At 38.6% G+C, this 16,538-nt stretch overlaps 1 protein-coding gene across 1 annotated transcript in view; it reads right to left on the bottom strand.

Moving 5' to 3' along the window:
• Positions 1-16,538, bottom strand: part of PTPRN2 (protein tyrosine phosphatase, receptor type N2) — a gene marked incomplete at its 3' end in the record, with an annotated part of 561,766 nt that overhangs the window by 189,526 nt on the left and 355,702 nt on the right. Inside the window, exon 11 of the mRNA XM_009278699.1 lies at positions 10,545-10,609. Within this exon, the coding sequence (XP_009276974.1) occupies positions 10,545-10,609 (65 nt within the window). The remainder of the gene's footprint in view (positions 1-10,544; positions 10,610-16,538) is intronic.

The following is a 16,538-nucleotide window of genomic DNA, read 5'->3' as shown; positions in this document are numbered from 1 at the left end:
GATCTATATTTTTTGTAAAGAACCTCTTTTGTTCTCCAGCTGGTAACGGCCTGACTCTTCCATTCAGTGTACAGCACACAAAATAGAAGTTAGCTCTTCAGGTTGTGCATATGCACGCACAGATACATAGATACACACACAAAACCCTAAAGCAACATACTGCACTTATCTTCTTCCCATTTTTAGATCATACATATTTCATTAAGCTTCATGCAGAGTGTCTTCTGATGTATGGTAATTGTCAACAAAAGCAAAAAATGCCGACAATTTTAACCCTGCAGTACTGAGGATTTAACTGGGATAAAATTAAAATGTTTAGGGGGAAAAAAAAAATACAACACCCTAAGCCACTGGGAGCTTGACCCTTGAGATGTTGTCAATTTTTTATTTTATTTTATTGTGTTTGTTGTCTGTAGAAGCAGATGCCAACAGCAACATCTGATGTACCGGACACCTCCAGTGTTATCCCAGCATGCTCATGGCCTGGAGGACTTGGAGTGAGACTAATTTCCATATCAAACCCAATTTAGATGAAACATCTTGGTTTAAAAAAAAAAAAAAGCCAGCGCATCAATAGCCCCTTGATTAGATTTTCATCTCCTGAGCAGACAAATATGAATATTTATTACCATGAATGCAGATTTCCCTCTTTCCATTGCTCTGATCTTGAATATTACCCACTGCTAATTTTTATGAAAATTTGGGCAACATACAGTTTTCACATAAACTGACAGTTCTTGAGATAATCCCGTTATTGTTTGGTGGGAAATGACAGTTTCCGCTTATTCATGTGTTAACGAGGGATTAAATATTGTTTTTCATCACCATAATCTAAGATGGACTGGAAATTAAAATTCAAACATTGTGCATTAGCAGAGCTTTGAGGACCAGAATTTGTTTGCATTCACTTAGTAAAGATCTGTAAATTAACAGTTTAACAATCAAGTGAAATCCGTATCATAAAAACAGCACTGATGTTTGTAAAATTAAGTCATTACTCTACCTGCTAAAGGTGAAGAGCCAGAGGGATAAATAGTTCGCAAAATGACATCCCTTTGCGAGAGCAAAGTGCACAGTGAACTGTTGTCAGCTGCAGTGGTCCTCGGGCATTAATGGAGTAGGATTTCTCCGTAATTAAAATTCAAACATTGTGCATTAGCAGAGCTTTGAGGACCAGAATTTGTTTGCATTCACTTAGTAAAGATCTGTAAATTAACAGTTTAACAATCAAGTGAAATCCGTATCATAAAAACAGCACTGATGTTTGTAAAATTAAGTCATTACTCTACCTGCTAAAGGTGAAGAGCCAGAGGGATAAATAGTTCGCAAAATGACATCCCTTTGCGAGAGCAAAGTGCACAGTGAACTGTTGTCAGCTGCAGTGGTCCTCGGGCATTAATGGAGTAGGTCATTTCTCCGTGGCACAGAATCATGTCCCTTTTCCTTGTCACAGGTTCTGATATTCAAACACTTGGTATCCTCAGCTCACACTGAAAAATTGCTCTATGATAGATCCATCCATAGCACTAAAAGCAGTCATACCAACCCAGGAGCTGTTTTCATGCATGCCAAAGTGCTGTGCTCACATCCTATCTAGCTCTTGGCGTGCAGCACATAGGTACATATAATTCTTCACTGAAATGGGTATTTTGCTGGAGTTGCAGTATATAGCTATAAAGGATCAGTTATCTCCTTGATGCTTGTGCCTAATGCCCAGCAATGCGAATTAGAGACACCTACATGTACTGAAGTGAAAGTAGAGACCTATCTGTGACATTCTGTAGTTCATGAGCCATTACGATGCTGTTTCTACAGAAGATTTGAGTTACAAACTCAGTAGATTTACAATTCTATTAATAACAAACATTTCCCTTTGATACCAGTCAAAACACATACAAAACCAAAACTATGCTTAGTCAAAGCAACTCAAATATCTGCCTAACTAAATCTTAAAACTATCTCATCATTATAAATCTTGCCGATTCATGGAAAAAAGAAACAAAACTGAGCTTCAACAAAATTAATTTAGTAGGAATCCTTGCGCTTAAATTTAGAAACTTGTTGAAAATATTCTGACTCAAATATGATTTTATATGTATAGTACATAAACCCTTGCATTCTGAAGGATGCTGAAGTGATGGACATGCAGTAGCACTACAGCAATGTTGCCTCTAAGGGTGGAAACTTAATGATGTTCAGGTGCAAATCCATTCTGGGCAGGATGAATGAAAATGTGCTACCAAACCTTCAACCTTCCCAGAAAGCAGATCAGATCTGAAGTTTTACAGCCTAGTACTAAAAATCCTGCAATAAATGGCACAGGAATTCCTCTAACTAGATATAAAAAAAAAAAAGGGCTGAGTCACTACCTGCAGCTGAAGCTTTAATTCTAAGGAAAACACATGCCTTAACACCTGTGCTCCAAAGCAGACCACACTGACGTTGCCTGCTACAAATGGTCCCTGGCCTGAATCATGCTTAGACTTAGAAGAAGAACAGCCTAGAAGAGTACTAGTTGGCACAGGACGCAATGTGAGTGACCATGCCAACAATTTAACAGTACAGGCAAATGTGGGACCATGACAGGCTCTGTGCCATGGTCTTGTTTATTTTACTAATGCTGACGTAGCTATAAGGCCCCTCATGTCAGGCATTCATGTGGAAAGGTTGGATGTCTCGCATCTTGAGTCTTAGCCCAAGACACTTTCCTATGCCTACAGAACAAGAGCAGAGGTCCTGGTGAATGGCGTTCCATGTTGACCCGGAGGGGAACATCTGCTGCCCAGGAACTGCTAGAGAGAGGGCTGAGGGATCAGGATCTGCCACCTCTTCCTCTCCTCAAATAATTAAATGTGTTCAAGATTGCTTGAAATCCATGTGTTCCTGCCAGGATCAAGCTCTTGCCTCTGGAGGTGGAAGAATCTCCCTTCTCAAAATTTCTGATCAGCTCTATCACTCAAACTTCAGACAGCTAAACAGAATTTAATCTTCATCTACAGCTTCCCCAGCCAACCCGTTACACCACTGAAGATTTTGTTTTCCTTTAAGTCATAATGAACTGGCTGCTGGTAGATGGAGGATGCTGAATTTTATGAATCAGTAAGATATCTAGTACAAACAATCACGTTCTCCTATGTAAAGATCCTACGTATCTTCTTTATGAATGTATCAAATGCAGGCTGCAAAATCATAGGGTAGATAATAACATTGATTTTTAAGCAGAATTACCCTGCAGTTTGCTTTATGTAGTCGGTGCTAGTATCTAAATCTCTTTTCTCTACATATCTATAATCATTTGTAAGGGAAGCTCTGCTCTAAAACCAATGGCATGACACGGCCTAAAACCAAGACAAATCCTTAAAACAAACATATGCTACTTTTTTAATGGAACAATGTTAAAAAAGACAAAAAGGAACAACGCTGGTAGGATGCATAAGTTCCTGAAGCCACAAGGCAAACCGTATCTTGTTTCATTTTACATGATACTGAATAAAAATTGAATTGCTGTAGTTGCCATGGCAACTGCCACATCACTTGGCACTTCTGCTCCTTTAAATCACACAGTGCTACTGTAAAGGAATTCATGAACCAACATGACACTTGAATACTTGTGCTTTTTATACTGTTTCAGGAGGAAAACATAAATCAATATACACTGATAGTTGTCCCTGAAAATCAGGTTTGTTGTATTTTTCTTAACATTATAATCTCCTCATTTCCTTGTTGTGTTCTTTACGAATTTGTAAAGAAGGTGGAGGGCGTTGTCATAATCAGAGCACAAGAAAAGAAATTACTACTGACACCTGATTTCCAAACTGAAGCTGTGACCTGTCATTCAGATGTCAAAATACCTCTGCTATGCAATATTCAAATCAAATACAGGGTATAAACATTGGAACTTTGCCCCTCCACAACCAGAGACGGTGTGATATGTGACAGAAGATAGTCTCAGTAGCGTCCAGGCATCTCTTTAACTCTAAACTTATCAGTAGCTTAAAAGGAAAGTCTAACTATATGCTTAAAGCTAAGCATATTCTAAATGTTTGCAGAGTTGGGGTCATGATTTATATTGTTTTAGTATGTTCTGTATATAACATGCAGTCACAGAAGGTATATGACAAAATGTGGTAAAATAATATACATATTCATGCTGCATATTTTTTGTTTTTATTTTGCCATTTATTAACACTCTGGATGCAATTTATTTGAAAAGCAGCCCTCTAGTGGGCTATCTACCATAATGAATAGTTAATAAATAGCATTAACATTATTTCTAAATATTGGCTAAAACGCATTTTGCAAAAACATACAAGATCTTAAATAAATGAGCCATAGAGCTCCATCATTCTCTTTGGAGAAATTTAATGTTCTGTTTAGCTTTATTCCTTAAAGTTCTTGAAGCATTACTTCTAAACACGACTATATGACTAACTTCTGATTAGCATCACTTTACTATACATGTATACTCACAAAACTGTAATAGTGAGATATTATTCACTGTCAGTAAGACTCCATAAAAGTAGTATATTACTGGTAGCATTCTATGTAAAATATAATCTATGAATTTTTAAGGGTTACACAGCTTTAGAATCTATAATTTGTGTGTGGGGGATAAAGTAAATCTTCCTCATTGTGCCTTCACCAAGAACAATTCTAAGATTGTAGTCCTTAAAGTTTTCATTTAATTATTATTTTTCTTATTTGTGTATATAGCCTTAAAGTTACATGCCTCAAAGCGAAGAGCCCATCTGTGACCTGACACATGCCTTGCCCATAGCAATGTATGTTGCTCCAAAACACTGTCCTCCTGGAAATCTCTGTTCAACTGCTAATCAACACAGCCACAGTGATCAGCAAAAGCCAACAGCGAGAGCTATCTGCAGGATCTCCAATAGCAGATCTCAAGTAACAGGAAAAAATGAATTTGTTGATCTCTAAGCCATGGGTTTTGTAGGAAAAAATGCTGAAAGCAGGGTCACAGAAAAAGCCCTCCCTGGTGTCCCCTGGTCTAGGAATGCTTATGCCGTGATGCAGAGGTGTGTTCCCTCGTATGCACCTGTGCTCGGCTTCAGCCTAATTAGTTCTAGTAAGAGAAGGGTGGGTTTCAATGGAAGTTGAAAAACTTACCTGTGACTTGGGCTAAAACTTGAATATTTATGCATGCACAGCTGCTGTTCCTACACCGTGGTCAGTATCAGAGCTACCTTAGCTAAGTGATCTTGGGTACAACGTCCTTTTCTCTCCCAGTGTACCTCTGGGTGCAATATCTGCTCCAGATCAGGAGCATTTGCTGATTGCCAAGATGTCACTGTAAGAAAGGCAGCTGGAGTAGATCCCAGGTTAATGTGGTCTTTACAAGCCAAAAGCCAAAGCCAACCCTTAGCATTCTACCTAGTAGTCAGAGATCAGAAAAAAGGTGATGCCTTATTCTTCAGCAATTGCAAATGATTTGTCAAGTTCTACACTCACTCCAATTTTTTATGGATTTCCAATATCATTCTGGGTCAAATCTGGATACACAGACATTAATGACAAGATTTGGCAACATTAAGGAAGATAATAAGTTAGAAATTTGACTCCTGCCTCAGAGGGGCTTGCATATCACTGGAACGTGTGTCTTATCATGTCTTCTAGCTTCACTAGGATTTTTAAATGCAGATTTCTTTTCTTTATTGTAGTAACATCACTTCATGCAACATCAACATAGTTCTACACCTATCAAAATATCTCTAAATGAGAATATCCTGAAACATGTCAAAATATCACTGCTCTATTTTAGAACATCTAGAGGTACAACAAAGTGTTCATTTCGCATATATTTTGGGTTATTTCCATTTGGTTTAGAAAACTATTCTAATTCTTATGTCTGCCATATGAGAACCATGATTCAAATCCTACAAATAAAGTTACACAATTCCAGTGACGAGTGTATTTTGTGCAGGCCTACTGGGAAATTGGGGGAGTTAATTTAAAATAACGTATTCCAGGGTGGGTGCTGTTTCACCCACAGAAACAGTGCCATTTCCTTGGTTTGTTTCAGGATTTGATTCAGACCATTTATTATTCAAATCACGGACTCTTAGCCTCCAAAACCTGATTTGAATTATTACACTTCCTTGAGCCACTGGAGAACCTGACCTATTTTACTGAAATTGTTGTTGAAAACAAATTTCAGCCAAAAGCTGGATAAAGTTATTTTTCCATGCCATAGTAACTGCATTTGAACCATTATTTGAAATTTTCGTAAACTGGATCTGGACTTGAACCAGACAAACTCCAGTCACAGCCTAGCTCAGCGTGGAATTGAACCGAAAAACACTGCACTTTTATAATAATTCAAAAGTGCTTACGTGAAGAGAAAAACGTACTTAAGTTCCTAAAGGATGTGGAAGGAATTCCAGGTTACCCAGTGACCTCTGTGCGGGGCTGTGGTTCGTGGTGCCTGCTGATCTCCCTTGGGCTGGAGACCAGCTCCTGGGCACAAGTCCAGTTGGACTAACATTTGCATGGGACTGGGGGTCCTGACCCTGCTGAATCCTCAACTCAGCAGGAGTTAGGTGGGGCCATGCTGCCGGTAAGGAGGCTTTCCCTTCATCTGAGACCGAAAGCTGCCCCTGAGATCTTCTAGGGGTGCTCAGTTATGCAGAGCAATAAGTTCAACTCCTATTTCTGCAAAACCCAATGGTCCACATCAAGTTGGGAGCTAGGAGAATGGAGTTACGGGTCCTACTTAAATGCTGTTTAGCTCTTCAGGCTTTTTACCAGTACCATGCCTTTTATGGTATTACGCAAATATACACGTAGATAACACAACACTTACATTCATACCCTCACATGCACTCAACTATAGGAGGTTCTTGAACTTCTGAAGACGACCTTAGGACTTCAGAGATTTACTTCATGTGTGGGAGATCAAAAGAAAAAACCTCAAAGACAACAGCAGTTTCATCGTATCTGAATAACCAAGAAGGTGTGAAAAGCTCATGATGAATTTGTGCAGCACAAACATCATGCATGACAATGACTCAAACAAATCTTGGAGGGCTACCGTATAGGAGTTTTAGAGCTGTTATAGGTGCTGTAAAACTCCAAATAGAAAATAAACATCTTAGGAAATATAATTCCAGAGGTAGTCAGTACTACAGCAATGCACACATCCTCAGGATTTCAGTACAGCCATTGGTTCTCTCTGTAGCAGAGTTATTCCTCATTTTCTAGTATAACAGCCTTCTTACAAACAAGATAGGTGCCAAAATAATTAGCACTTTAAGAGTGGTACACAGCACATCAAACTCCAATCCAACTCCATCTATCCTAGATACCTGGGCCATTGAATATTCTGCTGGCAAATGTTAGATGCTGAAGGGGATGTGCTGTGGAAGTATCAGTAAGGGTCTGTTGTTCCACAATGACCTGAAAGAAGCTCTGCTTACCCCCAGTCCAGACAATGCTTTGCACTATATCATCCAAACCTTCCCATGAAATGTATAGAACTTTTAAGTCCACGTCCTGACACATGAGCAGCTTTTGACATTGCAGCTAAGGAACTCATTTTTAATCCTGCTAAAGCAGAGCCTGCCCTAAGCTGACACAATGCAGCTAACCTCGGCTGTATCCAAAAAACTCACTGAAGCTGTGGAAATCTTTTACATGACATAAAGATGATGAACTGTATTGTAGCTGTGGTAAACTCCAGACCCGTGTTGTTAATGACTACATAGCACATGTTTATGCAGTGGCATAAAAGGAATTCATCAGCCCTCCCAGGACTTGACTGAACGGCTCAGTAAGCTTGGTGTGAATTTTATAATCTGTTGTTGCTTTTGAAATGCTGAGAGAGAGAGAGAGAGAGAGAGAGATTGAGGAGCTCTGAGAAGCATTTCTCTTCTCCACAGAGAAAGAGATGGTTTCCTTCTACTGCACCCAAGGCCTGGGTAGTCATTGGTGTCTCCACATTTCTTCCTGAGGCACAAATCCTGCTATCATAGATCAACACCTAAAACAGATTCCACTGTCCAGAGCAACACATGAATTATTGCTGAGCTTAGAACAGCTCCTGCATTTGTTTATACAGCTGCTCCATTTGTCACTAGTATCTCAGCTATATTTCTCTTGAGCTATTTCAGATATGAAACTTGCCATGCAAAATCAATCCTTTTTATTTTACAGTCCTGCAAGTGAATATTATATATCCATTAACTTTGTCATGAATCTGACCTACTGTCCAAACAAAAAGGCCATTTCTCATTCTGAAACTAAAGAGTGTTTTCTAAGTACTTTTGATTTGAGCATCTTGACTTTGATTTACAGTCGCCATTACATATAACTCCATTCCTACAGTGTGAAGAAAAAGAAATCCTTATTCAACAAAAGGCTCCTTCATTATGTTAAAATATGTACTTTCTATTATTTAACACTGTTAAACACCAGGGTGAATCAAAAACAAACTGCAAAACTGGATTAACACAGTTAGATTTAACCTGAAATAGCCTGAATCTGATGATACCCTATCAACAAAGAAACAACTTGGTTACAGCACTCCATTATTTTTCATGTAGGTGAGACTGCACAAATGTATTCATTATGTACACAATCATATCTGATAAGACTTAAAAAGGGGAATGTACACAGCTGGGAGAATTCACATCCAACAAAATATATAAGCAGCTGAATAAATGTTCTTCTATCACCTTAATGTTCCAAACCACTTGGTTCTTTTGTTGTTGATCACCACATCTCAGATGTAGCCTGGAATATATTTAGGCTGAAATGTCTGCTTCCCTTTGGTTAATTCATTTTCACTTTTTGCCTTCTAAAAATACATATTTGGCAAAGTGTAAAGTACAACCTTCTGTCAAAGTCTTTATTAATCCAAGTAGTATCACCAGAATTTTTAAAAGCTATGATAGCCTAAATATATGGGAGATGAGTTCTGCAGTGACTTTTACTAAACCAAGCACAAGAACCAGACTGGGGAGATCTCTAGCCTAAGAACTTGTCTATTTTTTCCAGTTCTATTAGCTGGTCTTAAAAAAAGCTAGGAAGTCCTCGAGGCTGTATCTCCAGTACATCCTTAGACTACCATGGTTGCAACAACCTTATTACTACAATGTGGATTAATGATGCATTTAACAGGTGACAACTTCTTGCATTTCAAATATCCAAAAGTGCTTTCTTTCTCCATTGACCACATATAAGATAACAATTCATTTAACAGTAGGCATATGAAGTGAAGTGGGCTTTCATTTTCCAGCTGACTTTGAAGTCAACTGGAATCTATTCAATGACTGGAATCGGACAAAGTACATGGACGTATTTCATCAGCATGAGGAGTACTGTTGGGTAAAATTTTACTGAATGTGGCTTCCGTAGTCTGTGCCACAGTCCTGGTTGTCCTGTTATTTAGCAGATACCAGGGCTTGTGCATAGCCCAAACGCAAGCTTCACTCTGGCTTGAAGTCAGGACACAGCCTGAGGTGCACATCCACGCTCCAGGATACACTTCCCAGCTCTTGAGGTTATGCACCCTTGAGAACCTCAACTAGTTAAATCAGGTCCAGTTAAGGAGAGATGCTGGCTTTCATTTTCTGATGATTTCACCTATGTTTGTTTCCAAGTTCTAATTCTTACAGCTTTGACCCTGAGCATCTCAGCAGGTCTCAGTGTTGGTACCTCTTCAGGACCAAGTCTTTTAATAATGTGAATAAGGTTACCAAAGAACCTCGGAAATCCTGGCAAGTTAAGTTCTTAGGCATTGAACTGATAAAAATTAGAAATATAAAAAATGAAAATCAGTAAAAAAAGAAAAAAAAGTAAATTCCTTGAGTATATTACAAGTTAGTAATTCATTATTCTTAATACTAAGAATAATGTAATCACAAGAAAAAGGCATTTGTCTAGCCCTGTGAGCATTCACCACTAGCAAAATTACTTAAATGAAAAGGGAAAAAAAAAGATAACTGTGTACACAAAATTAGCACTAGAATTAGCAATCAACTGTAGTTCATGCAAGGTTCTTAGCGGATAGCATCATCTTTATTAATAAATGATCAACTGCTTGGTGGAATTTTTACTTAGTGATATCACCATAATAACAGACACGTTTTATTCATGTTTCAAGTTACATCCAAAATAAGCAAGTCATTCACTGTCAGATTCTCTCTAACATCTGAAGACTCTTTACCCCAAATTTAAACTTTCATTGATCTAGATGAGATAGCACTCCATCAAAACCAAGGGGAATAATACGACAACTTCAGTTGCTGTGCTCATCTTTGGGGATTTTGTTCCTGTGATACAACAAAGCAAAAAACTGCATTTCTTAAAGCCGGCTGCACTTTTCTTATAAGGATGGTATTTTTTTCTCTGTGGGATATAGTGCTATTTGTGCAGCAGATTGTATTTTGACAGATGCAACTGTATCATAAAAAGGCCCTTAGCACTATCAGACTGGTAGCTCACAAACGTTCATGAGCTCCAGGATTTCTTAAAAAAACAACAATTAAAATGTTTTTGGGAGTGTAAAATGCCCCTAAGCCACTTACCTCCCCCACGCCAGTCTGCAGAATTTTCAGTCCAGTTGTTTTTTCAAGCTCCTCTTTGTTTATGGCTGTAAGGAAGATTGAGATTGAAAGAGTTACGGGAAAGCTGGAATATGCACAATTTTGCAGCATTTACAGTATAACCAACCTTCTTTCCTCCATCAATAAATTCATGACAGTTCCTACCTATGCCATCTGTGGAATATCTTTCCCTGATAGCAACTCTGTTAGTCAGTTTTTTGAACGCATAGGCATGCCATTAATTGTTCATTATTATGTGAAAAAGAAAGCCAAACTAATTCTAGTTCCCTTGTATAGGCAGTATTACACACATTTAACACATATACACAATATGTCTGGCAAGTTCTCTTCAGTGGAAACTTCCCACTGTCTTCCTTGCAGTGAAGAGCAGGGCAGCACCTTACCATTACAACAGCACTGTCACTGTGTAGGACATTTTGCAACCAATGACAGACTGTTACCTAGCAGGTAAGATAAATAGTTTATCTCACAACATCAGGATGCAGTGCACAATATTTTCCTTTTAAAAATTTAGATATTCCCTATTTATCAGCTTCTATGTCAGTAAAAGTATATAAAGTAAATAAAATAAAATAAAGCATAAAACAGCTAAATGCAAAATAGAGGTAGTAATCACTAAGACTACATCTGTACTTGTAACCGAAACATGTCCACGGCATGAACTTGAGCACTGTCTTACCATTGCCCATACTTTTAAATCATTACTATGGTCTTCACATGATTTTGGTCTCTGCTCACTAGTATTCTCACAAAACAATGCCCAGTCACAGTTCTGGGGACAGCACAAGGATGAGATTATTCCCAGCTGGGGGTATGGGTAAGGTCATCCAGTTTTGGATGGGAAGACTTTAACCTTCTAGATGCAAACTGTGTCAGTTGGACTCATGGCCAAAACCCAGGCACCTGGCTTGATTTATTTATGAGTAGAAATGAAGCCTTGCAGCCTTGTTCAACTCTCCTCCCTTTAGCCGTCTAGTCATTGACTATGTAATCCAAGTGAGTCACCTAGGTTCTCTCTGCAGTCAATGGAAAGGGATGGACATTTAATACGATGAGTCATCCCACATATCTTACACACATCTGCAGGCACCTATCTATTTCCTTTGATTACGGACACAATTTGGATAGACTCAGCTTCTCAATTTAAGCTGCCTAAAGGAAACATTCCTACCAGAAAGGACAAGAAGTGTGCTAGAACATATTTTAAACTGTAAATTTACATAAAAATACTGAAAGGAATTAATATGCTTTTCTTTCATTTGTGAAAAATACTCTTTAATTGTTGCCGTTTGAAACATATTCAGAACAATTCAGACTGCAGCAGACAATTCTCAGAAACAATATTATTCTGAATGGATACTTTATTTAGTTTGTCCAAATGACTCACATTTATTTCAGAGGCAAGTCGTACTGTTACGGCTCAACCTCACCTCATATATCCAAAACGTGGAAAGATTTTGGTAAGAGTTTGTATGTGCAAAGAGTCAAGCAATTCTAATATGGAGAAACTTTTCTGACTACCTTCAGCAAGGCATGAATATTGCCCGTGATTTAAATGGAGAGGAAAGCTCTGCCCATCCTTTAGACCCACACAGCTTTATTTTTGCTTCTTTTTAACATGCTACTGATTAAGCAGATAGGAACATGGAGTCCCAAGCTAAGAAAGCTTAAACGCACGTTTTGCTGGATGACAGCCTAAAAACCACATACAATACTCAGGTACTTAATACTCATGCCATGCTTTACACATTCGCAAACATATTTATTCCACCCAGAGTCACAGGGACCACATGAGAAGGAACGTCACCCGGGCCGTGCGATTTGAGGCTACATTTTCACTGTGTTATATATGTTGTGCAGTATGAATTTCCAAAAAACAAGTAAATCTTTGCCCACAAGCTTGATTTTTAGCCTTGAGATGGACTCTGGAGTATGTTGCTTCACTGATGGCTGATGACCTGCCATGTCATGTAACACCATTCTCCCTTTTGGATGTGCCATTTCGTTGCAAAGGTGTGCCATGCTACCACACTGACCACCTCACACCTAGCATACACATTAAAGGCAAATTTCTACGAAATGCAAAAATTTAGAAGATTTATAAAACCAGAGAGCTCCACAGCCTCCTTCAAAGAAACTGAATGGTCCAACAAATGATCCTTTGGTAGCTTAGGGTAAAGAAAACTGCACAGCAGAGTGGCTGCAAAATAAAAGGGTATAAGTAAACAACAAGGCTTAAATCCCAGCGTGTAATTTTCTACCACATGAACAGTTAATAGAAAATGTTGGCTCTGCTGAAACACTGAATTTTATAATTACTATTACATATTTGACCTCCTTTCTATAGGTTTCCTGCAGACTTTAATTATTGAAGCTTTGATATTAAAAACAAAAAAAAGTTTACTTAACACCCCCTTCCCCCCTTGATATTGGCTAAAACACAAAGGACAGCTCTAACAGCCATGCTAACATAAACGCTGCCAAAATTAGGAGGCACAAAGGCATGACGTGTTATTGATTAAATCATAACCTGAAAATGGTCAAGCTCAAGCACTGCCAGATTGTGGAGAGAGACACAGCAGACAGTCTCCGGCATGTTCACTCCAGGCGTGTACAGGAGCATATTTTAGCTAACCTTGAACTCCACAAGCAGTTCAGGGAGGCCAAGAAATGCTGTCAAAAACAGTGGTGCTGTAGCTGAAGCATCAACTACATATCAAGCAGCTGCTTCAAGCTGCTGAAGAGTGAATATAACTACCTAATTTTTTCTATCTATAACTATAATTGAGAATTTAAGACAAAAAAACATAGTCAATAGCCTATAAATAGATGAGGAAGAAGTGGTGGGAAAATAAATTCAGATCTTAAGAACAAGCAACTAATATTTTGAAAATACTTTTTAAAGTATTTTAGTGTACTACCTGCTAGTACACTTTTATTCTAATACAAACATACAGCAGATGATGTTTCTGTTGCAAATTTTATGAACTGGAAATGATAATTCTGGCTAACATGGTATATTGCACATCCCACCAAAGTTGATTTTTTATGGCCACAGTTTAAAGTCCTGAAATACTAATGGAGAGTTGACAAACTCATCAGCAAAGAGGCATAATAAAAACAGCTATTAAAAAAAAAAAAAAATCCCAACCCAGTTAACAATATATAAATCCATTTTTTAATCTTCCACTGAAACAAAAAGGGCTTCCAAACACACAAAAAAGGAGGCCTTTAAATTAAATTCACTAGATGAAGGATATGCAAATTACCTGAAGAAGCGGAGCCCTATAATGTTCTCAAAATTCTGCAATAGCCTATTTAATTAGTATTTTAATTTATCAGAATAATTCTTTGCACTTGACAATTTATGCAGTATTCCATATAATTAAGCACGTAGCTACAGTGGAATAATTTTGCCTACTCTCTATATACCAGTTATTTTAACCTGAAAGAATCTGTGGAAGTCGCTTCTGTGATCTAAATTACAATGGGGACAACTTAATGGCTTTGCTCTATTAGAGAGCACGATGAGGGTGTTACTGAGTGTTTAAGTGTAAGGATTGTCACTGTTCATAGTCTTCACTAACCTGAGGGAGGTCTGATGTGTTTTCTGAGGGCTAACATTTATTTCCTTTAGCAAAGTTATCTGTCAATGGCATAGTCAGGAATTCGAGCATCTAGTTTCATAGTTGGCAGGTTTAACCTTAGAGTCCATCAGTTATTAGGAGAAGCAAGTTATACAGGGCTTCGAGCAGACCTCCAGTCTCATTATAGCACCTCTGGAAGAAGGAAGCCTTGAAAAATGAGTGGTTTACGAAGCTTTGCTATAAAGCAGGTTGCCAAGCACAACCGCACCCTCTGGCTTACTTGTGGGAGCGCACACTGGCACAAGCGGGATGAGGGAATGGTTTCTGTAGGCGGCTTCCTGGGTCCGTCTCCTGCACTGCTGCAGGATTTACCTGCTCCAGAGAAGAAACCATCCTTAAATATGAAAAGTAGTTGTGAGAAGATGGTGTCACTTACAAGGAAATCTTATTTTTCTGCTGTGAATCTGACTTTAAGGGTGTGCTATATTTAATTAAATATAGAAAAAAAAGTACTTACAGGCATATGATTCCCCTGACCTCTATTACATGGTCATTTTAGAATGAGCCAATTCATGCCCTAGACTCACTAACTATATTGACTGGACCTCCAGTCAATGAAATGATGGAGGGCAATTAATTCAGATTTACTGTAGGCTGTCAGATGAATTCTACAACAACTGTCTTCCCAACAGCTTGTTGCAAAGCTCCTTTCACAGAGCCACATTCAGGAGAATTTCATTTATTTTCCCCTCTTTGAGGAAAGGAAAGGGAAAAGGAGGAAGGGAAATCCAGAGAGATGGTAAGTGTTTATTAGAGCTTTTAACTTTTTTAACAACTTTCCCAAATCTAACACAAGCAGCTGTTGTATTTATTTACATCAAGTTAGTCTTTGTCTTCTCCTCCCCTACAAAGAACTCCCAGATTATATGGAAAGCTATGTCATAGGGTGGACCTGAAAGGCTGCCTTTATGTTTGGCAGACGCAGGTACTGTGACATGCATATACGTAGCAGATACTAAAACCTTGGTCCCTTGCAATTCAATGGAAATGGATTCCCATAATATTTGGGGTCTCTCCCTGCTGTCCCAGAGTAAACCTGCCTTTGCACAGTCGATGCATCTCCTGAAACTGCTGAGGCATTCACACCATTAAATGAGAATGGGACAGAGGAAAACCACGCTGTCAGTTCAGCACTCTCTAGACTTTTCCCTACAGAACAATCTGATGTTACGTAGGTTTTCCCACCTCATTCACTTTCCTTAGTTGGAAGTATATTTACTTCCATTAAAAGTACTTTAATGAACTTTGAATTAGATACTTAGGTACCACCATGTTCAGAAGAATAGACTTTCTGGAATACAAGATAAACTCTCCCTGACTTTGGCGTATGTCTACAGGGTGGTGTGTGGAGACCCAGTGCTAGGCTCCCCCCAGCCCTGGGCACTCCCGCCAGGAGCTACAGCCTGTGAATCTGTAACTCCTCTCCCTGGGCAGGAGCAGCATCAGGCTACAAGTAAATAAGTCAAAACCACAACATGAGCATTCAAAATGCTCCAGCCTGAAACAATAACGACTAACTCAAGTGGCCAGATACATGGAGAAGAAGGATCCCTTTACTAAATTCTACAATTCAATTAGTGAAGGACAAGTACACAGGATGTGGGCAAAAGGTATTTTGTCTTCCAGTCTTTACTGGGTGATGACGTGAGATAGTTGCTTCACGTGTAACTTCTAGTTAACTGGCAGCCAGGCCTGGAATGAAAATGATTGCAGAAAAGTCAATGCCGCATAGCTGTACTAGCAACAGCCTGCTAAATATTATGTCATATTCAATTTTCAAGTCATTTTTCAAATGATTTTAATTAGATATTGTTTCAATCTCACATGCATTAATTTAATTTCTGATATCAACATTTCAGCTTTCAATCTGTTCAGATGCAGTACCTTGCTGCCTGGAGTAATTTAAAATATCGTTTGCATCTCCAGCAATTTTGAGGGCACACATCCTTTACAACCTGCAGATGGAAATTCAGGCCATGTTCACCACTCCCAGTGCACCTTTGCATTCTCACAGTTTTGGATACAAGACAGCCAAATCTCCATGCACACAATCAAGGAATTTTCCATCTCTGTTTGTCTTTAATTCTGTTCAAAAAATACACACAAAACCCATTTGTCAGGCAAATAGCAGCACCGCATGTTACTGTAAGAGAAAAATTGGCCCACACTTGAGTAGTTGGCAAGAGCTGTATATTTTTTTAGACTCATTCACTAAAACAATGTCACTTTTGTAGAATCGTAGAATCATAGAATCACTAAGGTTGGAAAAGACCTCTAAGATCATCGAGTCCAACCGTCAACCCAACAC

This window comes from Aptenodytes forsteri, unplaced genomic scaffold, assembly GCF_000699145.1.
Source record: "Aptenodytes forsteri isolate BGI_AS27 unplaced genomic scaffold, ASM69914v1 Scaffold257, whole genome shotgun sequence".
Classification (NCBI taxonomy): Eukaryota; Metazoa; Chordata; class Aves; order Sphenisciformes; family Spheniscidae; genus Aptenodytes; species Aptenodytes forsteri.
This window is presented reverse-complemented; position numbering and strand designations above follow the sequence as displayed.